Source organism: Scyliorhinus torazame, chromosome 1 (genome assembly GCF_047496885.1).
Source record: "Scyliorhinus torazame isolate Kashiwa2021f chromosome 1, sScyTor2.1, whole genome shotgun sequence".
Classification (NCBI taxonomy): domain Eukaryota; kingdom Metazoa; phylum Chordata; class Chondrichthyes; order Carcharhiniformes; family Scyliorhinidae; genus Scyliorhinus; species Scyliorhinus torazame.
In genome coordinates this window covers 147,955,314-147,983,124 of record NC_092707.1, presented here as the reverse complement: position 1 = coordinate 147,983,124, position 27,811 = coordinate 147,955,314, and the positions used below count along the sequence as shown (strand labels likewise).

The window sequence follows — 27,811 nt, the reverse complement described above, 5'->3', positions numbered from 1 at the left end:
GATCAGTTAAAACAAATGTTCCCCCATCACAAATCTAGTCTGTAGCATTACCCCATATGCCAAATTCTGGCAAGCCCCCAATGAAATGATTGCTGCAGTGTTATTCCGATCAAGTAAATTCACCCGTTTACAGATCACACAAATTCCATTTGGCTTGGATATGGTTTAGAACTGTTGATTTCCCAGTCTAACTACTCTGAGCACCTCGGAAATTAATTGCCAAAACATTACGGAGTAGTTTGGGATGGCACAGTGGCAGTGGCTCTCACTGTTGCCTCACAACGCCAGGAACCCGGGTTCAATTCCGACCTTGGGCGACTGTCTGTGTGACGTTTGCCAATTCTTCCCACGTCTGCCTGGCTTTCCTCCGGGTGCTCCGGTTTCCTCCCACAGTCCAAAGATGTGCAGGTTAGGTGGATTGGGTATGCTAAATTGGCCCTAGGTGGGGTTACGGAGATAAGGTGGGGAATTGTGTCTAGGTACAGTGCTCTTTCAGAGGGTCGGTGCAGACTAGATGGGCCGAATGGCCTCCTTCGGCACTGTAGGAATTCTTTGATTACTGTTTTTCACCACTTACCAATGTCCTTGGTGCTGAGTCTCCGCCGTGATTTCAGAACTGGTTGAGATGCCTCAACTGAACCAGGAGGGAAGGTAATGTCGCGTCTCATCAGTGGTGGCTGTGTGGATGGTGCAGAAATATGAGATGCAGGTATTGGGGGTCCAACTTTTTGCATTTTCATCCCTGAATGCAGAAATGGTGATTTGCTGGGTGAGGTACGGTTCTCCAGCGGTCGTGGCATGGGAGCTGGGCTGGACACCTGGGAAAGATGGTTTGGCACTGATGGAGGAGTTTGATAGGTAGACTGTGATGGCCTTGTGATCGGGGGAAGAGGGGCAGAGGGGGTGAATGATGGTTGGCGTTGGTTGACATGAGAAGCCCACTGCCCTTCATGGTTCATTCTCTGATCAGGTCCCATCATCTCCTCTGAACGATTCATGCTGTGATATCCTGGAGCTTGTGGTGGGGCACCAGGACCTTGCCGGTTTGGGTAGTTGTAAGCCATGTCATTTCGTCCTGACCACACAGTGCCTTGTGGTCCTTCAGGAGGAGATTGTAATGGACCCATCATTTGTGGAGGCACAGGCTGCTGAGATGCTGAGCCAGGGGGACCTTGCATTCTCTCTCTGCCATACTGAAATGGAAACTGATTCTGTACCGGCCGGCGATCGGCACCAGGATAGGCATTGCTGTACTGATTATACAGATCTTGCTGAGATTGCTGGGCTGTGTAGGGCATCCCATACATTTCACCTTCATGCCGCTTGGCTGGAGGCCCATAAGTCCCGTCTATCTGGCGCTTGAAGTTCTGATAAAAACAAAGAGAATGTTCAGTTTATTAAACTCATACAAATAAAAGTATGAGGATAACACTAACACAGGACCTGACATTTAAAAAAACAAGGAGCTATGCTTTGTCAAAGAGGTTATTTCATAGAATATCCTCCCCCTTTTAAGGGGGCTAGCTGCATGGACAACAGGCCTCAGTTTCTTTGGATATTGGGGAGGAGGAATTGGAACAGGGATCCCATTCCTGATCAGCACTCATTGACTTTGACTCTATGCAAACGTTTTGTATTTACATAGATGGAAGAACACAATTGGGTTTGGCCATGCTTTCTTTCCTGCTTGATTAAATCACTATAGTTATAAATGAATATGGTAATTTAATAGGTTACCAGAGGACTGCCAGCATCTCTAGAACTGAACCCCAAGAGCAATTATGCCTCAAGTATGAGAGCTGTGCCACACCCAAGTGAGAAACATAGGGATAATGTCATGCTATCCACCCCCCCTCAAGCCCATTTTGCCTATCAGTTAGATCATGGCTGATCTGAACAGAGAAATATAGAAAATAGGAGTAGGTAGGCCATTTGGCCCTTCGCGTTTGCTCCACCATTAATTATTTATTTTTTAAAATTTTGAGTAACCAGTTATTTATTTCCAATTAAGGGGCAATTTAGTGTGGCCAATCCACCCAACCTGCACATCTTTGGGTTGTGGGGGTGAAACCCACGCAGACACGGGGAAAATGTGCAAACTCCATGCGGACAGTGACCCTGAGCCAGGATCGAACCTGGGACTTCGGCGCCGTGAGACAGCAGGGCTAACCACTGCGCCACCGTGCTGCCCTTCCACCATTAATTATGATCATGGTTGATCATTCAACTCAGTAACCTGTTCTTGCTTTCTCCTATAACCTTTGATCCCTTTAGGTCAAGAGCTATATTTAACTGCTTTTTGAAAACATACATACTTTGGCCTCAATTTCTTTCTGTGATAGGGAATTCCACAGGTTCACCACTCTCTGGGTGAAGAAACCTCTCCCAATGGCAGTCCTAAATGGTTTACCCTGTGTCCCGCAGACTGTGACCCCTGGTTCTGGACTTCCCCCACCATCAAGGACATCCTTCTTGCATCTACCCAGTTTAGTCCTGTTAAAATGTTATAGGTTTCTATCATATCCACCTCTTATTATTCTAAACTCCAGCAAATATAATCTAACCAACTCGATCTCTCCTCATACGCCAATCCTGTCATCCCAGGAATCAGTCTGGTAAACAAACCTTCGCTGCATTCTCTCTATAACGAGAACATCCTTCCTCAGATCAGGAGACCAAAATTGCACACAATAATCCAGGTGTGATCTCACCAAGGCCATGTAGAATTGCAGCAAAACATTCCTGCTCCTGTACTCTAATCTTCTCACTTTGAAGGCCAATATGCCATTTACCTTCTTTACATCCTGCTGCACCTGCATGCTTACTTTCAACGATTGGTGTACAAGGATACCCAGGTCGTAATGCACATTCCCCTCTCTCAATCTATAGCCATTCAGATAATAATCTGCCTTCCTGTTTTTGCTACCAAAGTGGATAACCTCACATTTAACCACATTATACTGTATCTGCCATGCATGTGCCCACTCACTCAACCTGTCCAAATCAAACTGAAGCATTTCTCTTTTTTTGGAATTTAGAGTACAATTATATTTTTCAATTAAGGGGCAATTTAGTGTGGCCAATCCACCTAACCTGCACATCTTTGGATTGAGGGGGTGAAACCCACGCAGACACGGGAAGAATGTGCAAACTCCACACAGACAGTGACCTGGGGCCGGGATCGAACCCGGGTCCTCAGCGTCGTAGAACTGAAGCGTTTCTGTATCCTCCTCACAGCTCACCTTCCCACCCAGCTATGTGCCATCTGCCAATCAGGCACATTCGCCCATCTTTGAGCCATATTCTCTGATATCCTTACTCAAATCTTTATTGACTCCAGACTTGAAAATTTCAATTGATCCCTAACCTCCACAGACTTTTGGGAGTAAGACAATTCCACATATCAACAAGTCATTATAAAACTTCATAAAACATCCCAAAGCTCATTAAATTAGCATTATCAAACAAAATTTGACACCAAACCACAAAGAGATATTCTTGGTCAAAATAGGATTGTAGGAACTTCTGCAAGGGGAGGGAAAGTTAGACACGTGGAGAGAATTGTGGAGGGGATTCTGGAGTTTAGAACCCAGGCAGCTGAAGGCATAACCAACAATGATGGAACAATTAAAATTGGGATGTTCAAGAGGCCAGTCTTAAGAGTAATTATCTTGGAGGGTTGTGAGGTTGAAGGAAATTATAGAGATAGGGCAAGGCCATGGAAGAAGTAGAAAATAGGACAGTTAAAAAATAACCAAGGCATTGCTTAACTGTGCAACAATGTAGGTCAGTGAGCACATAGGGTGAGGGGTGAATAAGACTTGGTGCAAGCAGAGTTTTGGGTGCCCTTAATTTTACAGAGCATAGAACATGGGAGGCTAGTCAGAAGTGGCTTGAATAGTCTAAAGGTTAAAAAAAAGCATAGATAAGGGTTTCAGCAACAGATAAGCTGGGCCATGGATAGAACCAGGCAATGCTGAGATGGAAGAAGGTAGTCTCAAGTGAAGGCACAGATGTGGTCGGAAGCTCATATTGAACTTGTCAGTGTACAAGTCAAAACTGACTCTGTATCTTCGAATTATGTTGCAAGATACAGCATGTCAATGGGAAATAGGAGGGGGCCATGCATAGATCCTTGAGGAACACCAGAGGTAGCAATTTGCGATCAGGAAGATAAGCCATTGCCAATGATTCTCTGGCTACAGTTAAACTGCAAAAAATGGAACGTGTAAAAAAAGGTGCTACCTGATTTCATTCTTGAATAGCTTAGCTCTAACTTAGATATGTTATCCCTTCATTCTAGATTTCCCCCACTTTGATATTCTCTGTAACTACTCCATTGAATCTTTTTCATCACTTTAATCATCGCAGTTACCCACCCTTCAAAATTCAAAAAATACCAGCCACGTTTGTAAATTGATGCCCTGGTAACATCTAGCGCATCTGGGCCTGGCTTCCCACCTAAAAAGGTCAATATATCCTTCAAGAGATGCAGTGCCGAAAACTGAATGTGATAATCCAGGAGTCTGACCAAGGCTCTGTGCAACTAAAGTAGAATCCCTTTTGTAATCTAATTCCTTTGAAGATCAGAGTTCAACAACTGATCGCCGTTTCTGCCAATGCGCTATGTTTTCATGGTTTGTGTAGCTGGGCACTGAAATCCATTTGCTCCTCTGCAGCTTTTACATCTCTCTACTAATAAAACATTCCTATTTGTTTTTCGTAGATCCAATAGATACATCAAATTCCACCTGCCATAGCTTTGCCCCAGCATTTAGCCTATGTTCCCTTGTTATTGTAGAGCACCCAGAATACACAAAACAGGTGGAAAAATATACAAACTCAGAAATCCATCTGCCCCCCCCCCCCCCCAACCACCGGGGAAAGCGGGCAGCATAATGAAAGACCCCTCCCACCCGGCTTACTCACTCTTCCAACTTATTCTATCGGGCAGGAGATACAAAAGTCTGAGAACACGCATGAACAGACTCAAAAACAGCTTCTTCCCCGCTGTTACGAGACTCCTAAACGACCCTCTTATGGACTGACCTGATTAACACTTCACCTCTGTATGATTCACTCGATGCCGGTGTTATGTAGTCACATTGAGTATCTTGTGTTGCCCTATTATGTATTTTCCTTTTATTTTATTTTCATGTACTTCATGATCTGTTGAGCTGCTCACAGAAAAATACTTTCCACTGTACCTCGATACACATGACAATAAACAAAATCCAATCCAACTCCCTAGCCCCAAGATGAGCACAGAAATTCAGCATTAATGGATTAACTAGGGACTATTTTTTTCTGAATTAAGGTGCTGGTAGCTCTGTTCACATCACGACAGTCAGGGACAATTAGTCTGGCTGCATGCAAATCCTAAGAAATTCTGTTCTTGTTTCCTTAAAAGCTGTAATCAATTTCTGGTTCTCAACATTTAAGGACTGGCATTAACTACACAAACAGGAACATCGGCTATTACATACAATATGAATCTATATTTTCAACGAACGTCAATGTTTTAAAACATAATTCACTTGGTTGAGGCTGCCAGGTCCCCTACACACCACCAGCTTTTACTGAGAGGAGCTGAGGCTCAATACATGTTGTTATCTGCCCAACCCCTTATGCCACTTACTTGCTGTTGCTGCTGTGGAAACATTCCAGGTTGCTGGTTAGAATACGCCTGTCCAGCCGGAACTCCCTGTCCAGGATATTGGTTTCCATAAGGATCGTGCCTAGTATTATGGGAACCGGTTGAGTGAGAGGAGAACATCAAATTTAGTAGATGCAGATATTCAGATCCTATAGTGACAACAACCTCATACAACAATCTTCCCATCAAATGTACATGGCTTCTGGTGGGAACATGCTGCTAAAGAGCGGTTGGTGGGTCCATCTTTAAGGTAACTGCTCTGCTGGGAGGGAACCATATGGAAGGAAAAGACCTCTGACCAAGACAACTTGCAAACCCTATAAATTCAAACTGAAATGTCTAGGCTTATACACATGGATTCTGCCCCAACCCCAGGCGTTTGACAAGGTGCCGCATAAAAGATCCAGAAGGTGAGATCGTCGGGTATTGGGGGTAGAGTACTAGATTGGATTGACTGACCGAGGGTTGGGATAAATGGGTCCTTCTCTGGCTGGCTAACAACCTGTAGCCGCACAAGTCAGTCCTCAGACCTCAACTGTTTACAATCTATATAAATGATCTGCAAGCAGGGACAGAGTGTAACATAGCAAAATTTACAGATGATACTAAAATAGGTGGGAAAGCAGGCAGTGAAGAGACGATAACGAGTTTACAGATGGATATAGATAGGCTAGGAGAATAGGCCAAAATTTGGCAGGTGGAGTTTAATGTGGATGTGTGTGAGGTCAGTCATTTTGGCGTAAAAAAAGAGAAAGGCAAATCATCACCTAAATGGAAAGCAAATTAAAAAGGCATCTGGGCAGAGGGATGTGGGTGTCTTTGTTCGTGAATTGCAAAAAGTTGGTACAGCATATAATAAAAAAATGCAAGTGGAATTTTAGCGTATATTGCAAAAGGACTGGAGTATGAAAGTAGAAAAGTGCTGTTGCAATTGTATACGGTGTTGCTGAGACCAGATCTGGAGTATTGTGTCCAGTTTTGGTCTCCTTATTTGAGGAAGGATGTGGTGGAATTGGAGGCAGTTCAAAGGAGGTTCACCAGGTCGATTCCGGGGATGAAAGGGTTGACGTATGAGGAGAGATGAAACAGTTTGGGCTTAAACTCGCTGGAGTTTAGAAGAATGAGCGGGGGTCTGATCAAGGTATATGAAGTACTGAAAGGGATTGATAAAGTAAATGTAAGCCAAATGTTGCCCCTTGTGGGGCAAACTAGAACGAGAGGTCACAGATATAAGTTGAGAGGTGGGAGATTTAAAACTGAGGTGAGGAGCTACTTATTGCAGAGGGGTGGTGAATTTGTGGAACTCACTGCTTCATAGTGTGGTGGAACTTGAATCATTAAATGATTTCAAGAAGCAGATAAGATATAATTCTGATTTTAAAAAACAGGTTAAAGAGATTTGGGAACAGGTAGATATGTGGATTTGAGACCAGGAAGAGATCAGCCGTGATCTGATTAAATGATGGAGCAGGTTCAAAGGGCTGAAATGCCAACATCTGCTCCAAATTCCTGTTCGTAAACCTGTACCGGCATGACATGGAGATTTGAGTCCATCCTCAATGCCAACGGTTCACATTTACTTGGCAAAACTAGCAACAGAGGCTGTTAAGTAAACAGACACAGAGCTAAAGATGCAGCAATGCATCATTTCTGTTCCAATCACTGGCTTGCCCCTTCCTTTGTGTTATACAAATGATCAATAAACAGGAATACATTCTGCAAAATAATTATTTTGACAATAATTAGACCCAAAATTTCCAGTTTTCCAAGAACAAGTGCAAAATAGCATCCCAATACACACTTACCGCTGCTGTCCTGAATAGCGATTTGGAGAGTACATGCCGGAATCTGCATTGACTGGCACCACATTAGGCTGCGCTGTTACTGGTCCTAAAGTCCCCTCTGGGCCCATCCCATGTTCAGACCTAACAGAATGGAGGTGGAGAAGGAAAGAGCAAGGTGAATGAACTACAGAAATGTGCGCTCTGTGGACATGTCTGTCACCTGACCACATCAAAGAGTTGAATCCCACAACTCGAAAGAATGTCCAGGTGTCGAAGGGCTGCGATTGGAAGAAACTCAAAAGCAAAGCTTCACCAAAAGCAAAAGGAACAACAGGACAAAGAGGCATAGATGAAAAGTCTCAAAGCCACTCTCCCAAAACCCTGTATGGTTGTGAATAAAACCAGATCTAAACATTTAACCAATGGTGTTAAGCTCATTGAAATAGTGATCCAAACAGAATATATTAGGTCTAGTGCATTCAAACTTTCAAAATATTATTCAGACCTACCTCCTCTCAAATCCAGATACATATGCATATTGTTGCCTCTGCCCCATACCAGTTGCAGGAGGGCGATTGTAAGGATCTCCCATTCCAGTATTGGGAGCGAGTCCAGGAGACATGAAAGGGTCAGTCCCAGGAGCTGCTGGGAGAGAGATGAGTTTCATTATGTTACTTACAAACAACCCCAAAATACTGGTTGAGAAACGTTTGGCCAATAACTCCTATAAAAAAGCATATAAAACAAATTTCCCTTTCAAGAAATAATTTGAAAGCTAACTCTATCTACCTTTCCTCATTCCGCCAAATGGATCCTTGTTCGGCTCGTATGGCATGCGGGCCATTAAATCCGTGGTGTTCATGCTGGGCGGGTATGCAGGGTTTTGAGTCACAGTGGTCCTCTTCTGGAAAGCTGGGTCACTACTGTCTGCAAACGGATCCTGGACACTCACAGAGTTGCTCCTGAGTTTTAATACAGCATGTTAAAGAGGTGTAAACCTTTCGAAAAAATGGCATTTCCTTCCTAACCACACTGACAACTAAATAACAATAGCTAGAAATGTGGGGTGGAAGCATCACATAACAACCAGCTCCTCTACTGATTGGTCATTGATTCATTCCATAGGTTTCCCATCTTTCAAATCTGCCAATTACACGTGGCAATAATGCAGTGTAAATAAACCCATTCCGTTCTTTTTCCTTTCTTTTTTTCTCATGATCCAATCATCTCCCATCATCATCAGAGTTCCCTGCCTGAACTGATCCAGGAACTGAACTGAACTGAACTGCCCCTGCCCCCATCCATGGTTCCTTTTGGGAACAAATCAGTGAATGAAACAATTTCTAAGAGAAGACAACTCTATCATTACTGTAGTGAGCCCCCAATCAATAGTCCAAGGAAATCAGATGCATTGAGAGAACTGCAATTATTTGAGCTCATGCAAGCTTTTAAAATACAGCTGGTTTTACCTGGAACCTGGCATTGGTTGTACATGGCTATGTGGCGTTGAGACGGGTGTTGGTGGCTTTACATCTCCTCCCTCCGCCATCGAGCTGCTGGTGGACTGTGGGGTCTGAGGACCCTGCAAGGAACCTGAACCAGCTGCAAAAAAAAGTTGCTTGGATTACCATTTAATGGAGCCAAAACGGCCCAGAATTCCCTGCAAATTCTGAAAAGTATGCCTATATTAAAGTTTACTACTGATTTATGATGTATCATGAACAATTTAATGATAGATGATGGTTCATCTTCAAGGGCTAAGCACACTCTGGAAGAAGGTGTTTTTAAAGACACTGTCCCTTAAGAGTTAATGCAGGACTTAGATTGTCATTCCTGGAAAAAACAGAATCCATAAAATCCCTATGGAGCAGGAGGTCATTCAGCCCATCGAGTCCGAACCGACCCCCTACCTCGGCCCACTCACCCCGCCCTATCCCCATGCATTGATTATGGCTAATCCACGTAATCTGCACATCTTTGGACTGTGGAAGAAACTGGAGCACCCAGAGGAAACCCATGGAGACAGGGAAAGAATGTGCAAACTCCACACAGTCACCCAAGGCTGAAATCGAACCAGACTCTCCGGTGCCGAGGCTGCAGTGTTAACCACTGTACCACCATGTTGCCCATCCCTTTACAAGATGAAGTAATTCAACAGTTTTAAAGCTGGAAACATCTTGACAGGAGAGAGAGGGAGAGGTGGAGGGGGAAGTAGAGGTGGAGGGGGAGAGAGAGAGAGAGAGAGAGAGAATGTGTGAGTGTTTCTATCACCATTTCAAGGACTCCACCACCTTTCCTTTCCCCTTGAACCATTGACTTTTAACCGTTGGCAGAATTCCTCTATTTTATGTTTTGGCGTGTATGTTAATAACTTTTATCTTTCTATTTGACAAAAATTAGTTTTATGCTAAATTGATAATTTTGTTGCTTTATTGAAAGAAGCTTGGTTAAACTCTCTTTTATCCTGGGTAACAGTAGTGAAGGTAAATAACAAGGCATTTTGGTGAGAGAATCAAACTTTTAAACTAACGTGTGACCTACGGAGTAATGGGGCTAGTCAGACTGCGCAAGCCTACCCTCCTGGTCACAACATGTGAAAGATCATTGAGAGGGGGGAGTAAGTTGGGGGGGTGGGAGAAAATGGGGAAAAGAGGCACCAAGAGGAAAATAGGGAGAGAAAGATATCATGCTCTCACTCACTGAACTCTTCCTCACCCGACAGTAATGATTTCCATGATTCGAAGCTCTGCAATTTCATTTGTATTGGTAAGTCATGCATATTATCAACCTTAGTTGGGAGGGAGGTGATGGAAAATAACTATAGCTGCTTTATCAATCCATAATGAGCTGAACAAAGAATTGTTGCCTCTACTAAGACCTTCAATAGCAATAGATATTGCAGAGCTAATACAAAGGGAAAAACTTTGAATAATCATCATCAATAAGGAAAAAGTACTAAACTAACTATTGGGATTGAAGGCAGGCAGGTCCCCAGGGTCTGATGGCCTACGGTGTTAAACAGAGATAGTGGATTCATGGGTTATAACACTCCAAAATTCCCAGAATGCGGGCAAGGTTCCAGTGGATTGGAAAAATGCTAATGTAACGCCCATATTGAAAAAGGAAGGGAGGCAGAAAGTAGGATACTCTGGACCAGTTAGTTTAATATCTGCCGTTGGGAAATTGTTAGAATCCATTCTTAAGGAAGTAATAACAGGACATTTAGAAAGTCAAAACGTGGACTTCTGGTCGCGGCCATGGAAGGAGTAGTCGCTTATTTGGTAGCTCCCACTCGTGGTGGACCTTTGAGACCTTTCCCCCCGATTTACGGTGGATTTGACCGATACAACAGGAGACTGGTGAAGTAGAGAAGGATTCCCCACCAGTGTATGGATTCGTGGACCAGAAGTGGTCTGAAAAGGAGAGATCATTGGTCGAAGACAGGAGTGGAGTCTGCAGCGCAGGAGAATATGGCGGAGGGTCAGGGACCAAAATTGCCGGCCCAGTGATCAACGGAGCAGCTGGTAGTCTTTCTCCAGGAGAGCTTTGCTCAGCAAAGAAAGGAATACCTGGATCCGATTAAGACGGGGATTGACCGGGTGGAGCAGAGATTGGAAACCCAGGGCCAAGTGATCTAGAAGGTGGAAGAGGCGGTTGCTGGGCACGAGGAGCAGCTAGCCATGATGGCGGTGGAGATGGGGCTGATGAAGGACCTCCAGAAAAGACTGCAAGACAAAGTGGAGGATTTGGAGAACAGGTCATGCAGGCAGAACCCGAGGATTGTTGGCCTTCCGGAGGGCAGCGAGGGATTGGACGCAGGGGCATATGTGGCGCATATATTCAAGTAGCTGCTGGGGGAAGGTGCATTTGCTCGATCCTTGGAGGTGGACAGGGCGCACATGAGGAAGCAGCCGAGGGTGATGGTGGTACGAATGCACCAGTTTCTGGACAAGGAACAGATCTTGAGGTGGGCCAGGGAGTCGAGGAGCTGAATATGAGAAGGCAACGAGCTGCGTATTTACCAGGACTTGGGTGGGGAACTGGCCAAAAGGGCTAGTTTCAATAAGGTGAAATCGGCCCTCTTTAAGAAGGGTGTGAAGTTCAGCATGCTGTACCCAGCGCTTTTGTGAGTCACTTATGAGGGCCAGGAACTTTATTTCGGATCGCCAGATGAGGCAATAAACTTTGTTAAGGATAGGGGACTGGCAGGTGATGGAGGACACTGAACTTGGGGGCGAGCAGTTGTGTTCTTGATATGCTGCTCAATTTCCTTTCTCTTTGGGTTTTGTGTGTGTTGTTTTCCACTGAATTTGGGGCCGTTGCTCCGTTTTGTTTGCGAGTTAACTTTGTTCTTAATGGGGGATAGTGGGTGGAATTTTCTTCTTAGTGTTTGTTGGAGATTGTGATGTTTTGCACATGTATGTTCGAGCTGGGGAAGGGGGGGGGGGGGGGGAAAGAGATATCAGTGGGGGGTAGGATGCTTGGCACCATGGGCGGGGGCTACCAGACTAGCTGGGCGGGTTAGCTCATGGAAGCGCAGTGGGGGGCGAGCAGCCGACCAGGCTGATCACATGGAACGCGAGGGGGTTGAATGGGCGGTCAAGAGGGGTCGTGTGTTTGCACATTTGAAGAGTTTGAAGGCAGACGTGGCAATGTTACAGGAGACGCACCTGAGGGTAGTGGATCAGGCCAGGCTGAGGAAGGGGTGGGTTAGGCAAGTGTTTCATTCAGGGCTAGACTCTAAAGCTAGGGGGGGGTAGCGATCTTGATCAATAAGCGGGTGTCATTTGAGGTAGGGAGCATAGTCGCGGACTCGGGGGGGTAGATGCGTTATGGTGAATGGGAAGCTGGAGTGGATACCTGTAGTATGCACCAAACTGGGACTACGCAGAGTTTATGAGGCGGGTGCTAGGGAAGATTCTGGACCTGCACTCGCATAGGCTGATCATGGGGGACGGGGACTTCAATACGGTTATAGATCCGAGGTTGGATCGGTCGAGTTCAAGGACAGGGAGGGTGCCAGGCGTAGCGAAGGAACTAAAGGGGTTTATGGAACAGGTGGGAGGGGTAGATCCGTGGAGGTTCGGACGACCAAGAGCGAAAGAGTTTTCTTTTTTCCCCCCATGTACACAAGTGTACTCCCGGATTGATTTTTTTTGTTTTGAACAGGGCTTTGGGCTAGCAGGGTGGTGGATGCCGCGTATTCGGCGATTGTTCTGTTGGACCATAGAATTTACAGTGCAGAAGGAGGCTATTCGGCCCATCACGTTTGCACCGGCTCTTGGAAAGAGCACCCTACTTAAGGCCAGACCTCCAACCTATCCCCGTAACCCAGTAACCTCACCTACCTAACCTAACCTTTTTGGACACTAAGGCCAATTTCAGCGTGGCCAAACCACCTAACCTGCACATCTTTGGACCGTGGAAGGAAACCGGAGCACCCGGAGGAAACCCACGCAGACATGGGGAGAACGTGCAGACTCCGCACACATAGTGACCCAAGCCAGGAATTGAACCTGGGACCCTGGCGCTGTGAAGCAACAGTGTTACCACTGTGCTACCGTGTCATGCCCCACACTGGGTGAATTTACGGGTGAGCAGGGGGTGGGGGGGTGGGGGGGGGGGGGGGGTCAGTGCCAGCAATGGAGATTGGATGTAGGACTGGTAGCGGATAAGGAGATGTGCAGGCAGGTGAGGGAGGCCATCCAGAATTACTTGGGAGATAAATAACACAAGGGAAGTTTCGGCAGCAATGGTATGGGAGGCACTGAGGGCAGTAGTTAGGGGGGAGCTGAATTCGGTACGGTCTCAAAGGGAGAAGGTGGAGCGGGAAGAGGTGGATAGGCTGGTTAGGGAGATCCTCCAGGTGGATAGAAGGTACTCGGAAGCCCCGGAGGCGGGGTTTTTGAAGGAGCGGCAGAAGCTGCAGATGGAGTTTGGTCTGATATCCACAGGGAAGGCGGTGAGGCAGTTGAGGAATGCGAGAGGGGCGGTATATGATATGGGGAGAAGGTTAGTAGGATGCTAGTACACCAGCTCAGGAAAAGGGAGGCGGCCAGGGAGATAGGAAGAGTGAAGGATAGAGGGAGGAACACGATTTTGGACCCAGTGGGGGTGAGCGGGGTGTTCAAGGAATTTTACTGTTGGCTGTATGAATCAGAGCCCCCAACTGCAGTGGAGAGGATGAGGCAATTCTTAGAGGGTTTGGAGTTTTTCCGAAGGTGGAGGAAGGATTGGTGGAGGGGCTGGGAGCCCCTATCGGGATTGTGGAAGTAGCAGAGGGATTGGAGACCATGCAGTCGGGCAAGGCCCCAGGGCCGGATGGATACCCAGTGGAATTTTATAAGACATTTTCTGGGGTGCTGAGTCCGGTGCTGGTGAGGGCATTTAATGAGGCTAGGGAGCGGGGGGTTTTCCCCCAACAATGTCACAGGCTTCGATCTCATTGATCCTGAGGCGGGAGAAGGACCCAGAACAATGCGGGTCATACAGACCAATCTTCCTATTAAATGTTGACGTCATTTGCTGGCCAAGATTTTGGCCTCGAGAAGAGAGGTTTGTGTTCCGAGGGTGATAGGGGAGAACCAGACAGGATTTGTTAAAGGAAGGCAGCTAACGGCCAACATTAGAAGGCTCTTGAATGTCATCATGATGCCCTCCGAAGGGAGGCTGGTGGAGGTGGTGGTCACTATGGATGTGGAGAAGGCCATCGACCGGGTCGAGTGGAAGTATTTGCGGGAGGTCCTCGGGCGGTTTGGGTTTGGGCAGGGTTTTGTAGACTGGGTCCAGTGGCGAGTGTGCGGACAATCCGGGTGAGTTCGAAATATTTCAGACTGAGCCGGGGGGCGAGGCAGGGATGTCCACTCTCCCCACTGTTGTTTAGGAATTACTACTGGGCGGCAAACATAGCCATGATCAGGAAGTGGGGGAGGGGTCGGTATGGGAGCAGGTGGAGGCGACATCATGCAGGGGCACAAGTTTAGGGGCACTGGTAACGGCACCTCTGCCATTCTCGCCGGCTCGGTACTCCAAAGCCTGGTGGTGATGGCGGCTCTGAGAGTTTGGGTACAGTGACGGAAGCATATGGGAGTGGAGGGAGCATCAGTGTGGGCTTCAATGTGTGGTAATGACCGGTTTGTCCCAGGATGGTTGAATGGGGGGTTTTGGGGATGGCAGAGAGCCGTATTGAGAGGCTGGGGGACCCGTTTATTGACGGGAGCTTTCCTTGGTTGGAGGAGTTTGAATTACCGGGTGGGAATGGGTTTCGCTATCTGCAGGTGAGGGACTTTGTCCGAAGGCAGGTTTCGACCTTTCTGCTTCTACCACCATAGGGGATACAGGATATGGTAGTTTCTAAAATGGGGGTGGGGGAAGGGAAGGTATCGGAAATTTATAAAGAGCTTATGGAGTGGGAGGGAACCCAGATAGGGGAGGTAAAGTGCAAGTGGGAAAATGAGCTGGGTAAGGAGCTAGAGGCAGGTCTGTGGGAGGATGCTCTGAGTGGAGTCAACACACCCTCATCATGTGCCGGGCTGAGCCTCATACAATTCAAGGTGGTTCACCAGGCACACATAACGGTGACCTGGATGAGCAGGTTTTTTTGAGGTGGAGGGCAGGTGTGTGAGATGTGTAGGAGGGCCTGCAAATCATATCCACGTGTTTTGGGCATGCCCGAAGCTTACGGGACTCTGGCAAGGATTTACCGATGTCATGTCCACGGTGTTAAAAACGAGGGTGGCACCAAGTCCAGAGGTAGCAATTTTTGGAGCGTCAGAAGACCCGGGTGTCCAGGGGGCGAGAGAGGCTGGCGTTTTGGCCTTTGCCTCCTTGGTAGCCCGGAGACGGATCTTATTATCCTGGAGGGTCTCGGAGCCCCCAAAATCGGAGGTATGGGTTAACGACATGGCTGGGGTTCTCAGGCTTGAGAAAATTAAAGTTCGCCCCAAGAGGATCAATGTTAGGGTTTGTCCGGAGGTGGCAGCTGTTTATCGACTTCTTCGGGGAAAATTAAACTGTTAGCAGATACAATGGCTGGGGGGTTAGTTTAGTTTAGTTTAGGCGGGATCCGTCAGAGGAGATGGAGGGACTTGGGAATTGCGCGTTGTTGTTGGTTGGGGAGGCGTTACGTACTGAATTATGTTTACATTGGTATTTGTATCTTTTATTGTTATAAAACCATAAATGCCTTAATAAATGTTTGTTTAAAAAAAAGAAAGTATTATCCACTAGGCTTGTTACATCTTCGAAGAACTCTAGCAAATTAGTCAAACACGATTTACCCTTCATGAAACAATGCTGACTCGGATTGCGTTTTGACTTTCTTTTTTTAAATAAATTTAGAGTACCCAATTCATTTTTACAATTAAGGGGCAATTCAGCATGGCCAATCCACCTACCCTGCACATCTTTGGATTGTGGGGGTGCAATCCACGCAAACACGGGGAGAATGTGCAAACTCCACACGGACAGTGACCCAGAGCCGGGATCGAACCTGGGACCTCGGCACCGTGATGCAGCAATGCTAACCACTGTGCCACCGTGCTGCCCTGATAGTATATCTGGATGTCCAAAGGCATTTGATAAGGTGCAGCACAAAAGGTTAATACACACGGTTAAGATCACATGGGATTAGGTAATTTGTTACCGAAAGAGAAAATGCTGGAAAACATCAGCAGGTCTGGCAGCGTCTGTAGGAAGAGAAAAGAGCTAACATTTCGAGTTAAGACGACCTTTGTCAAAGTTAAAAGACATGGAAAGTGGGAGATATTTATACTGTGGGGTGACAAAATGAAAGATGAGTCACAGCCACAGAAACACAGAAACCAAGTGAAGAGTGCTAATTGCCACAGAAACCAAGGGAAATGAGTGCTATTGGCAGTCCCCAGAGAGAACAAAAGGTGTGAAAGGCCAGACAGCAGAGAAACTAAGATCAGAGAATGATGGGGGGGGGGGGGGGGGGGGGGGGGGGGACCATAGGTGGGAGAGATGGGAAGGAGGAAGCAAAGGGGAGAAAAGGTAAGGAAAGGGGGAATAAGATAGGGGGGTAAATATGTATCAAGAAAGACAAAATAGAAATAAATGGCAAGACAGTTAAAATGAAATCGAATTGGGGTAGACCTAGAGCTAACCATTTGAAGTTGTTGAATTCGATGTTTAGACCAGAAGGCTGGAGCGTGCCTAACCGGAAAATGAGATGCTGTTCCTCCAGTTTGCGTTGAGCAGACATGTGGGCATGGGAGCAGGGTCTTGTGTTAAAATGGCAAGTAACAGGTCAGGGTCCTGAATGCACTCAGGCCGAAGGTGCTCCGCAAAACGATCATCCAGTCTGTGTTTTTGTCTCTCCAATATAGAGACCACATTGGGAGCAGCAAATACAATAGGCCAAATTGACAGAGGTGCAAGTGAAACGCTGATTAACTTGGAATGAATGTTTTGGGCCTGGAATGCTCAGCATAGAAGAGGTAATGGGGCAGGTGTTACACCTTCGGCGATTGCATGGGAAGGTGCCATGGGTGATGGGAGAGGTGGAGGACTAGATTATCTCGGAGGGAACATTCTCTGTGGAATGCTGACAGAGGGAGTGAAGGGAAGATGTGTTTGGTGGTGCCATTATGCTAGAGTTGGCAAAAATGGCAGAGGATTATGCAATACATACGGAGGCTGGTGGGATGAAATGTGAGAACGAGGGGCACTCTGTCCTTGTTCTGGGAGGGAGCAAGGGTAGTAGCACGGGAGATGGACCGAACGCTGTTGAGGGCCCTGTCAACAACTGTAGGTGGGAAATCACAGCTGAGGAAGAAGGAACGAGCACCATTTTGGAAAGTGGTATCATCGGACCAAATGCGACAGAGGCGAAGAAGCAGAGAAAAGAAATGGAGTCGTTACAGGGTGTAGAGTGCAAACAGCTATAGTCCAAATAGCTGTGGGAGTCAGTGGACTTGCAATGGATATTAGTAGATACTCTATTGCCGGAAATGGAGACAGCAATGTCAAGGAAGGGAAGGGAAGTGTTTGAGATGGACCAGCTATCTGAGATGGACAAATTTATTAGCTTGGATAGAAGACTGGCTAACCAACAAAAGGCAGAGAGTTGGGATAAATGGATCTTTTTCTGGTTGGCAAGATGTAACTAGTGAATGCCACAGGGTTCGGTCCTTGGGCCCCAAATATTTACAAAATATATTAATGACTTGGATTTAGGGATAGAAGGTACTACTGCCAAATTTGCAGGTGACACTAAAATAGGTGGGATAGTAAGTTGCAATGAGGAAATAAGAAACTTACAAATGGAAATAGATAGTGTAGGTGAGTAATTAATGTTGGGGAAGTTGAAATCACCGAATGTAATTACCTTATTGTTATTTTTACACACCTCTGCGATTGCGCACACATTTGCTCCTCAATTTCCTGCTGACTATCTAGGGGTCTATAATAAACACCTAGCAATGTGCCTGTCCCTTTTTTATTCCTAAGCTCTACCCACAAAGCTTCATTTGATGTCTCCTCCAAGTTATCATCTCTTCTTGTGCATTAACTGACTCCTTAACTAATAATGCAATGCTTCCTCCTCTTTTACCCCTTCCGCTGTCTCTCCCAAAATTTGGCAGAGTTTAACGTGGATTTCTGGGAGATACCCATTTTGGTCAGAAAAATCTAAAGTAAACTTATTATCTAAATGGAAAGAAACTTCAGAGTGCTTTGGTGCAGAGGGATCTGGGTGTTCTCGGCATGAATCGCAGAAAACTACTATGCAGGTACAGCAGGTAATAAGGAAGGCAAATGGAATTTTAGTCTTTATACCTCAAGGGTTAGAGTGTAAAATTGGAAAGTGTCGATGCAACTGTACAAGGCATTGGTGGGACCATGCCTGGAGTATTGTGTACAGTTTTGGTTCCCTTATTTGAGGAGAGATAGAATTACATTATAGGTAGTTCAGAGGAGGTTCACTGGATTGATTCCAGAGATATGGGGTTTGTCTTATGAAGAGAGATTGAGCAGTTTAGGCCTATACTCTCTCTAGTTTAGGAGGAGATCTAATTGAGGTATGCAAGATGATAAACGGTATTGACAAAGTAGATGTAGAGCGGATGCTTCCTCTTATGGGGCAATCTAGAATAGCCATAGTTTTAGGGTAAGGTGTAGCATATTTAAATCAGAGATAGACCATAGAATAGAATTTACAATGCAGAAGGAGGCCATTCGGCCCATCGAGTCTGCACCGGCCCTTGGAAAAAGCACCCTACTTAACCCCACACTTCCACCCAAACCCTGTAACCCAACCTAACCTTTTTTGGACACTAAGGGCAATTTAGCATGGCCAATCCACCTAACCTGCACATCTTTGGACTGTGGGAGGAAACCGGAGCACCCCGAGGAAACCCACGCAGGCATGGGGAGGACATGCAGACTCTGCACAGGCAGTGACCCAGCCGGGAATCGAACCTGGGACCCTGGAGCTGTGAAGCAACTGTGCTAACCACTGTGCTACCGTGCTGCCCTTGATGAGAGGAGAAGAAATTCTCTCAGAGTTGTGAATCTGTGGAATTCACTAGCCGAGAGTGCGGAAGATGCCAGATTTAGTAATGGGTTAAAAGGTTATGGAGAACGGGCAGGAAAGTGGAGTTGAGGCCGGGAAGAGATCAGCCATCCTCATGTTGAATGGTGGAGTGGGTTCGAGGGGCTGAATTGCCTACTCCTAGTTCTTATGTTCACACACTCAGCACAACCCTGAGGGGCTGTGAAGACCAGGATCTGGTCTTCTTGTGGCTAGGTACAATCTTTTCCATGGATCAGAGGGGTTCAAATAAGACCAGACCAGTAAAATCAATTTAATAAATAATTATTTCAGGTATTATTTTCTGCTGATAACTACAATGTGGTATTGGATTTAAATATTATGGTCATACCCAACTAATTTGTTGTCAACTATGATTCAGTTAGGAACACTCTTGCCTGAGTAAGAAGATCGTGGGTTCAATTACTTCACCAGGACTGGAGCATAAAATTCTTGGCTAAAAGTCCAGTACACCATGTCTGCATGGGTCTCACCCCCACAACATAAAGATGTGCAGGGTTGATGGATTGGCCACGCTAAATTGCCCCTTAATTGAAAAAAAAAGAATTGGGTATTTTAATTTATTTTTTAAAAATCGAGTACAGGACATGGACGGGGTTCTGCACTGTCAAAGTTGCCATCTTTCAAATAAGACTTCAAACAAATGCCTCATCCACTGCCTCAGTGACACAAAGATCCCATGGCACTCTTGTAAAGGGAAGAGCAGTGCAATTATCCCTGGCATTTTGGTCAATTTTCATCCCTCAACCAACATCACAAAATCAGATTCTCCGTTGTTGTTTGTGGGAGTTTGCTGTGCATAAATTGGTTATCATGTTTCCACATGACAACAGAGTGCACTTCAAAAATATTTCTTTGGCCATAAAGGCCAATTTGAGACATTCGGTGGTTGTAAAAAATGTGTAACTAAATTCAACTCTTTTTCACTAAAAGCTGTAATGAGAACATGTGTTAGTCATCATTGTTTCAGGTTCTGCTGTATACAAAGGGTTGCAACAACTCCCGTCATGGATGGTGCAGTTTTGGGTACTCGAGTGACTTGTTACTGATATACAATACTGTGTTAATCATTATATGCTTTCTCAGGTACTACAGTAACCCCGATGACTCATGCTACTATTCATTAACTGCAAGTAAGGAAGGTCAATAGAAGGGCAGCCTTATTTATACCCAGCCCTATTTCACCTTTTCACCCTGCTCAGTCAGGGGATTTCCCTCCTGTTCAATGACATCTCACAGCCTTAAGAATGTGGTTGGGCTCCCCTTACTCTGTGGCAATGGGATTAAGTTACATTGCAGTAGAGCGATTGGGATCTGTTTCATTCACATAATATAACACTCTCCCCATTCATCAACTTCCTGAACCTGGAAACCTCTAGGGAATCTGGGATGGCAGCATAGAAAACAGTCAGCTGGAATGTCATTTGAGCCAGTGGGCAGGGCCAACATTCCTTAAATTATTCTTTCCCCATGTGATCCAATCTTTGCAGTGCTCACACAGGCAATGCCCATGTAAGGGCTGACTTTGCCAGCCATGGACAGATCTTCAATCAATCTCCTGGTTATGATGACTTGTGAAATTAAAAATCTGCAGTTAACCTTTAAGCAAATATCAGACCCACGAACAAACTACTGTCCCACAGCCTGATGACATTTATTTAAAATGGTTCTAAGCGGTGGCCCTGAAGAGAACAATTCGCTGATAGGGAGACTGGAAGATCTACAGCTGCAGTGCAAAGCAATTTCTCAGTTCCAGGGTTTCTTATCCAGTCTGTTCAAATGGTTCAGCATCCAGCCATCCTATTGGTGGCTAACAGAAGAAGAAAGCCAATGTCAGCAGGTTAGATTGCTATCTCCAACATCCATCCTGACCAGTTTCTGTGGGAAATTTTCATCATTGATCAAAAGAATGCACGCAGCCAGAGTGCAGAAAAACTGATGCAGGGCAGGCAGGCATAAATCCAGGCATTTTCTTGGAAAAGTTTTTTTCACTCAACAATGTTCAGTTTGAGTTCCATCAGAGCCACTCAGTTCCTGACATTATACAGCTTTGCTCCAAACATGGACAAACTAACTCAACTCAAGAAGTGAGGTGAGAGTGACTGCCCATGACTTGGAGGCAGCAGTTGACCTAACATAACATCAAAACTGGCTTAAATGGGAATCAGACAAAAACCCTCCACTAGTTGGGAGTTGCACCTAGCACAAAATAAGATGTTGTGGTTGTTGAGGGTCAATCATCTCAGTCCCAGGGCATCACTGCAGTTCCTCAGGTAATGTCCTTGGGCTCAAACATCTTCAGCTGCTTCCTTCCATAATGAAGGAAGTGGGTATGTTCGCTGATGATTGCACAATGCATCATTTGCCACTCCTCAGATACTGAAGCAGTTTGTGCCCATACGCAGCACGATTGGGTGGCACGGTAGTTAGCACTGCTGCCTCACAGGTTCAATTCCGGCCTTGGGTGACTGTGTGGAGTTTGCACTTTCTCCCCGTGTCTGCTTGGTTTCTTCCAGGTGCTCCGGTTTCCTCCCACAGTCCAAAGATGTGCAGGTTAGGTGGATCGGTCATGCTAAATTGCCCCTTAGTGTTCAAGAGGTTAGGTGGGATTACTGGGTTACAGTGATAGGGTGGGGTCTGACTGCCAGTAAGGTGCTCTTTCAGAGGGTTGGTGCAGGCTTGATGGGCCACCTTCTTCTGCAGGGATTCTCTGATTCCATGATCTGGACAACATTAAGGCTTGGGTTGATTAGTGGCAAGGTATATATGCACCATGCAAGTGCCAGGCAATGGCCATCTCCACCAAAGGAGAACTAGAGCGGGACTAACATTCTTGTCAGTGGGTTTGTTAGAGCTAATTCTGCTGGGACTAATTCGACAGCAAAAGGGGACGCAGACTGTTAGTAGAATAGGACACAGCATAATACAGAAAAGCAATCAAGTCAGAGGGAATACAGCAGTATTAAATTTCAAGGGAGTACAGCAAGACTGAATTTAATGCCAGGACTTTTACCGGTAAAACAGTTGAGTTAAGAGCGAGGACTAACACATGGAATTGTGATATAGTAGCCATCACGGAGACATGGTTGAGGGAGGGGCAGGATGGACATTTCAACATCCCGGGATATAGAATCTTCAGGAGAGGCAGAGGGCGGGGTAAAAGAGGAGGCATTGCATTATTAGTTAAGGAGTCAGTTACGGAGTAAGAAGAGATGATAACTTGGAGGAGACATCAAATGACGCTTTGTGGGTAGAGCTTAGGAATAAAAAAGGGACAGCCACATTGCTAGGTGTTTATTATAGACCCCAGGATAGTCAGCAGGAAATTGAGGAGCAAATATGTGCGTAATTGCAGAGGTGTGAGAAAATAACAATAAGGTAATTGCATTAGGTGATTTCAACTTTCCCAACATTAATTAGGGTAGTCATAGTGTTAGGTTTAGATGGAGTGGAGTTCTTAAAATGTATACAAGAGAATTTATTAGGTCAATACATAGAGGGCCCAACAAAGGATAACAGATACTGCACCTATTTCTGGGGAATGAAGCCAGACAGGTGGTTGTGCTGGTTTTTATGACAGCGACCACAGCATGGTACAAGTTAAGCTTGTTATAGACAAAGAAATAGACGTTGAAAAATAAAATGGTTTTGGATTGGGGGTGAGCAGATTTTAGTTAAAGAAGGCAGAATCTAAAGGGCAGCACGGTGGCGCAGTGTGTTAGCCCTGCAGCCTCACGGCGCCGAGGTCCCAGGTTCGATCCCAGCTCTGGGTCACTGTCCGTGTGGAGTTTGCACACTCTCCCCGTGTTTGCGTGGGTTTCGCCCCCACAACCCAAAATTGTGCAAGCTAGGTGGATTGGCCATGTTAAATTGCCCCATAATTGGAAAAAATTAATTGGGTACACTAAATTTATTTTTAAAAGGGCAGAATCTTTAAAAATCGAATTAAAATATATTTTGTTTTAAAGACGGCAGGGTCTAGCCAAGCTAGACTGGGAGAGACTGAGGTTCTTGAGCAAATTGACATAGGGAGTGACATGGTCTTGGAGGTGTTGGCAGGCTTAAAAGTCAACAGATCTCCAGGTCTGAATTAATTGTGTCCCAGGCTGCTTTGGGAGGCGAGGGAGGAGATTGCAAGGTTTCTGACACAAGTTTTTAATTCCACTCTGGCCACAGGGGAGGTGCCAGAGAACCGGAGAACAGCTCATGTGCTCCCACTATGTAAGGGTTGTAAAGATAAGCCAGGGAACTACAGACCAGTGAGTATCACGTCAGTGATCCGGAAACTATTGGAGAAAGTTCTGAAGGAGAGAATCTATCTCCACTTGGGAGAGGCACGGTTTGATCAGGGATAGTCAGCATGGCTTTGTCAGAGGCAGGTCATGCCTAAAAAAATGTGTAGATGAAGGTAGTGCAGTTGATGTAGTTTATATGGATTTCAGCAAAGCTTTTGACAAGGTCCCACATGGGAGAATTATAAAGAAGGAATATATGCACTTGGGGTACAGGGTAATTTGATATGGTGGATTCAAAATTAGCTCAGTTGTAGTAGACAGACAGCTGCTTTAGTGACTGGAAGCTAGTCCAGTGGTATATCACAGGGGTCTGTGCTGGGTTCCTTATTATTCACCATTTATATAAACAACATAGATGACTATGTGGGGGTGTGGGGGTAAGATCAGTAGGTTTGCAGATTGGCCAGGTGGTTAAATAGGATTGAGTGTCTTGGGTACAGGAAGATATAGAGGGGATGGTCAAATGGGCAAATAAGTGGCAGATGGAATTTAACCCCGAAAATGAGGGCAATTTGACAAGGAAGTATTCAATGAACGGCATGACACTGGAAAGTTCCGAGGAACAAAGGGGCCATGATATGTTTGTCCATAGATCTTTGAAAGGGGGGCACACAGCTGAAGTGCTGTGTGCAGTTCTAGTCGTGACATTATAGGAAGGATGTCATTGCACTGGAGGGGATGCAGAAGAGATTCACCAGAATGTTGTCTGGGATAGAACATTTAAATTATGGAGGGGTGACAAAACAGCTTCGGCTGTTTTCGCTGGAGCAAAGTCTGAGCGGCGACCTGATCGAGGTGTACAAGATTATGAGGGGGATGGACAGGGTGCAGCTGTTCCCCTTGGTTGAAGGGTCAATCACGAGCAGACACAGGTTCACGGTGGGGGCAGGAGGTTTCGGGGGGATTTGAGGAAAAACTTTTTTACCCAGAGGATAGTGACAGTCTGAAATGCACTGCCTGGGAGAGCGGTAAAGGCGGGTTTGCCTCACATCCTTTAAAAAGTACCTGGATGAGCACTTGGCATGTCATATCATTCAAGGCTATGGGCCATGTGCTGGTAAATGGAATTGATAGGTAGGTCAGGTGTTTTTCATGTGTCGGTGCAGACTTGATGGGCCAAAGGGCCTCTTCTGCACTGTATTATTCTGTGATGGTAGCCACCGGAGAAAACATTAAGAATGGCCCTGGGTCCGGAACTGGGGCTTTATAATTAGAAATAAGGAAAACAGAGTTAAAATAATACAGTAAAAGTCAACATAAAATTTGCCCTAAAAGGCCAGGACAAAGCTATGCTTCATAATATAGCCAACCCTTCTAGATTTTCGGCCACTATCCTTCACTTGTGTTCTATCCAATGAGCTGCAAATGAATAGTAGCTTTGTGTGCCCTTTCACTAAAATGGAGGTAATTTACAACTGATTCATCAAAAATCTGGAAGCCAAATGAAGAAAAGTTTCACAATTCCGATTTATTTTATTGATGCCTGTTATGGTGACTCTCGCATTGGCAGTATGATGCCACAACCAGCTTACTTCAATAAAAACACATGATATAAAATGGATAATAATGGACTTCTCAACAATGTGAGATCAGTCATTCATGTGTTACACTTGAAATCACATGTTATTGTTTAGATCTTTTAGTGTCACATTTCCAATTATGGCACTGTGTACATCACGCAGCAGCCAGTAGTTATATAAACCCCAGCTACAAGACCAAATGGCCTGGAAATCCCTTGCATCTGAGCTGCCGTCACACTCACCAGGAGAAGGAGGCTGTATCTTTGGTTGTTGTTTTTTGGAATCTGTGGAAGCAAAGATGTCTAGTGGAGGATCCTCCCCGCGCTCGATCTTGCACTCAAAGGCAAACAAACACTGGATATACTGTTTCTTTAGCGAGCTGGCTGCACTGCTCGAGGTGCCCACGTTCAGATTGGTGGCCAGCTCACGCCATTTTTTATTTTTATTCACCTGCACAAGAAGTAGTGGTTGTTTAGTATTGCAGTATGTGGTGAATTACACAACAACTCAGCCCCACAAGCTCCAAGTAATATTTGCTGAGCACATCAGCTAGAATCTAACAAATAACATTGGGCAGAAAATACTGGTGGGTGTAGGTTATTGGTCCACTAGCAATAATCAAAGCATTGGACAGTGCATAAACCTGCAAGTTAGATAGTCACATAACTATGGCACGGTAATAATCCTGGGGACTTCAATTTTCATATAGACTGAGCAAACCAATTTTGCAAATGTACCTTGGAGAACAAATTCATGGATTACGTTCAAGTATGTTGAACAAAATGTTGAAGAACTAACTGTTTTAAATCTAGTTTTATGTAACAAGACAAAAAGAGGATCATCTGGTGAAAAGTAAACATAATTGAATGGATTTCATACTACGTTTAAAGGTAATGTGCTCTGGTCAAGTCTGGACCTAGGTTCAAAAGTGTAAACAGTCAGACTTCTGGTGGCAACATATAGGTGGAAGTCGCATGTTGGATAGCTCCAGCTAGAATCCTGGGTTTTTGGTTCTTTCCACCCATTTGTGGGGGAAAATCTTAGAAAAGTTGTCCCAGGCGAGACCTGTTGGGCAAAGAATGACCAAGAGCTAGCAAAGAAATATTGGGAAGTAGGGTTTGAATGCCAGCCCGCCAGCAGGATTCAGCACAGCAAAAGGTGCATTGGCAGAGAAGATGGCGGAGGCATGTTTGGCGGGTGAGGCCGCCTTTATAACGATAGAGACGCTGTTCAATAAGTATTTTGAGAGGCATTGGATGATGGAATTGCTAAAGCAGTCGGTTGAAGGTCTCCTGGCCGCGATCAGGGAGACACTTGGAAAAACATTGGAGGTGGTGTGGGAGCAGGGCGAGGTGTTGAAGGGGTGGAGGAGGCACTGTCGAGGCACAGTGACCTGCTCGCCTCACTGGAAGCTGAACTGGCCACGGTAGAAGACAGAAATAAGGGCCTGAGAGCCAAGATGGAGGACCTTAAGAATAGATCGCGGCAGCAAGATTTGAGGACCATGGAGCTGCCCGAGGGAGTGGAGGGCCCAAGGCCGACAGAGTTTATTGCGACGAATCTGAGGAAGTGGATGGCGGAGGGGATAAACCCCCCCCCTTGGAGTTGAATAGGGCCGGTCACCTAGGCCAAAACCACGGGCAACTGAACCACCGAGGGCGGTGATAATCTGCTTCCACAGATATCAGTCAAAGGAGAAGGTGCTGAGATGGGCCGAGCAGACATGAGGTGATGTGGGACGGCACTGGTATTCGTATTTACCAGGATCTTACAGTGGACTTAGCGAAGAGGCAGGTGGCCTTGATCACGCCAAAAGCATGCCTTGTACAAGAGCGGAGTACGCATTGGAGTTTGATCCACAGATAAAGCGTGCGGCAGTTGAGACTGACACAAGGAGGAAGTCGATGAGTACGGTGAGAAGGTCAGCCGTCTGTTGCCGTGCCAGTTGAGGAGACTTCCTGGGAGATTATCCTGCCTCTAGAGGATGAATGGAGTGTTGAAGCGTTTTTTAAGAAGTTTGGAGGATCAAACAAGACCCCGCGTGTTAAGAGACTGTTCTTAGAGCGCAGTCGGGGTGGGGGTGGGCTGCCGCTGCCGAACCTTTGCAGCTATTATTGGGCAGCAAAAAAATCCATGATTCAGAAGTGGGTAGTAGAGGAGGAAGGGGGGGCGGCATGGAAGCGGTTGGAAGTGGCGTCTTGCAGGGATACTAGCCTGGGTGCATTGATAACGGCTCCGCTTCCACTCCCACCGACACGGTACACCACGAGCCCAGTGGTGGTGGCGACATTGAGGATCTGGGGTCAGTGGAGACGGCACGGGGGGAGGCAAGGGCTTCAGTCTGGACCCCGATACGGAACAATCACAGGTTCGTTCCATGTAGAATAGATGGTGGGTTCCTAAGCTGGCACAGAGCGGGTATCAAAAGGATGGGGGACTGGTTTATTGATGGGACTTTTGCTAATCTGAGGGCACTGGAGGAATACCCCCAGGGAATACCTTTAGGTACATGCAGGTTCAGGCGTTCGTGAACAAGCAGGTGGGGGAATTTCCATTGTTACCTGTCCGGAGGATACAGGACAGGGTGGTCTCGTCACCCCAAATATCGCTATCCCTCTGCTCGGTTTTACCCGAGTGTTCAACACCTCGGTGGAAGAGCTGAAGGGCAAGTGGGAGGAGGAGCTGGGTGAGGAGCTAGATGAGGGCCTGTGGGCTGGTGCCCTGGGCAGGGTCAATGCCTCCACAGGCTGAGCCTGATTCAGTGGAAAGTAGTGCAACGGGCGCATATGACAGTGGCGAGAATGAGTAAGTTCTTTGGGGTGGAGGACAGGTGTGCGAGGCGTTCAGGGAACCCAGCAAACCATGTTCATATGTTTTGGGCATGCCCAGCACTTACAGAATTTTGGAAAGGCTTTGCAAAGGCTATGTCCAAGGTGTTGGACACTCAGGTAAAACCGAGCAGAGGGATAGCGATATTTGGG

The 27,811-nt window shown here is 46.1% G+C and overlaps 1 protein-coding gene across 6 annotated transcripts in view; it reads right to left on the bottom strand.

The window, feature by feature from the left end:
• LOC140414552 (AT-rich interactive domain-containing protein 1A-like) overlaps positions 1 to 27,811 on the bottom strand; it is a 251,459-nt gene that overhangs the window by 9,919 nt on the left and 213,729 nt on the right. For 5 of the 6 annotated variants that reach the window (XM_072500985.1, XM_072500988.1, XM_072500989.1 and 2 more), the window contains exons 12-18: positions 25,073 to 25,280; positions 8,910 to 9,042; positions 8,230 to 8,402; positions 7,950 to 8,085; positions 7,462 to 7,581; positions 5,639 to 5,738; positions 578 to 1,367 (exon numbers count right to left, since the gene is read on the bottom strand). In XM_072500985.1, coding sequence (XP_072357086.1) covers positions 578 to 1,367; positions 5,639 to 5,738; positions 7,462 to 7,581; positions 7,950 to 8,085; positions 8,230 to 8,402; positions 8,910 to 9,042; positions 25,073 to 25,280 — 1,660 coding nt within the window. The remainder of the gene's footprint in view (positions 1 to 577; positions 1,368 to 5,638; positions 5,739 to 7,461; positions 7,582 to 7,949; positions 8,086 to 8,229; positions 8,403 to 8,909; positions 9,043 to 25,072; positions 25,281 to 27,811) is intronic. The other variant, XM_072500986.1, reaches the window with a different exon arrangement.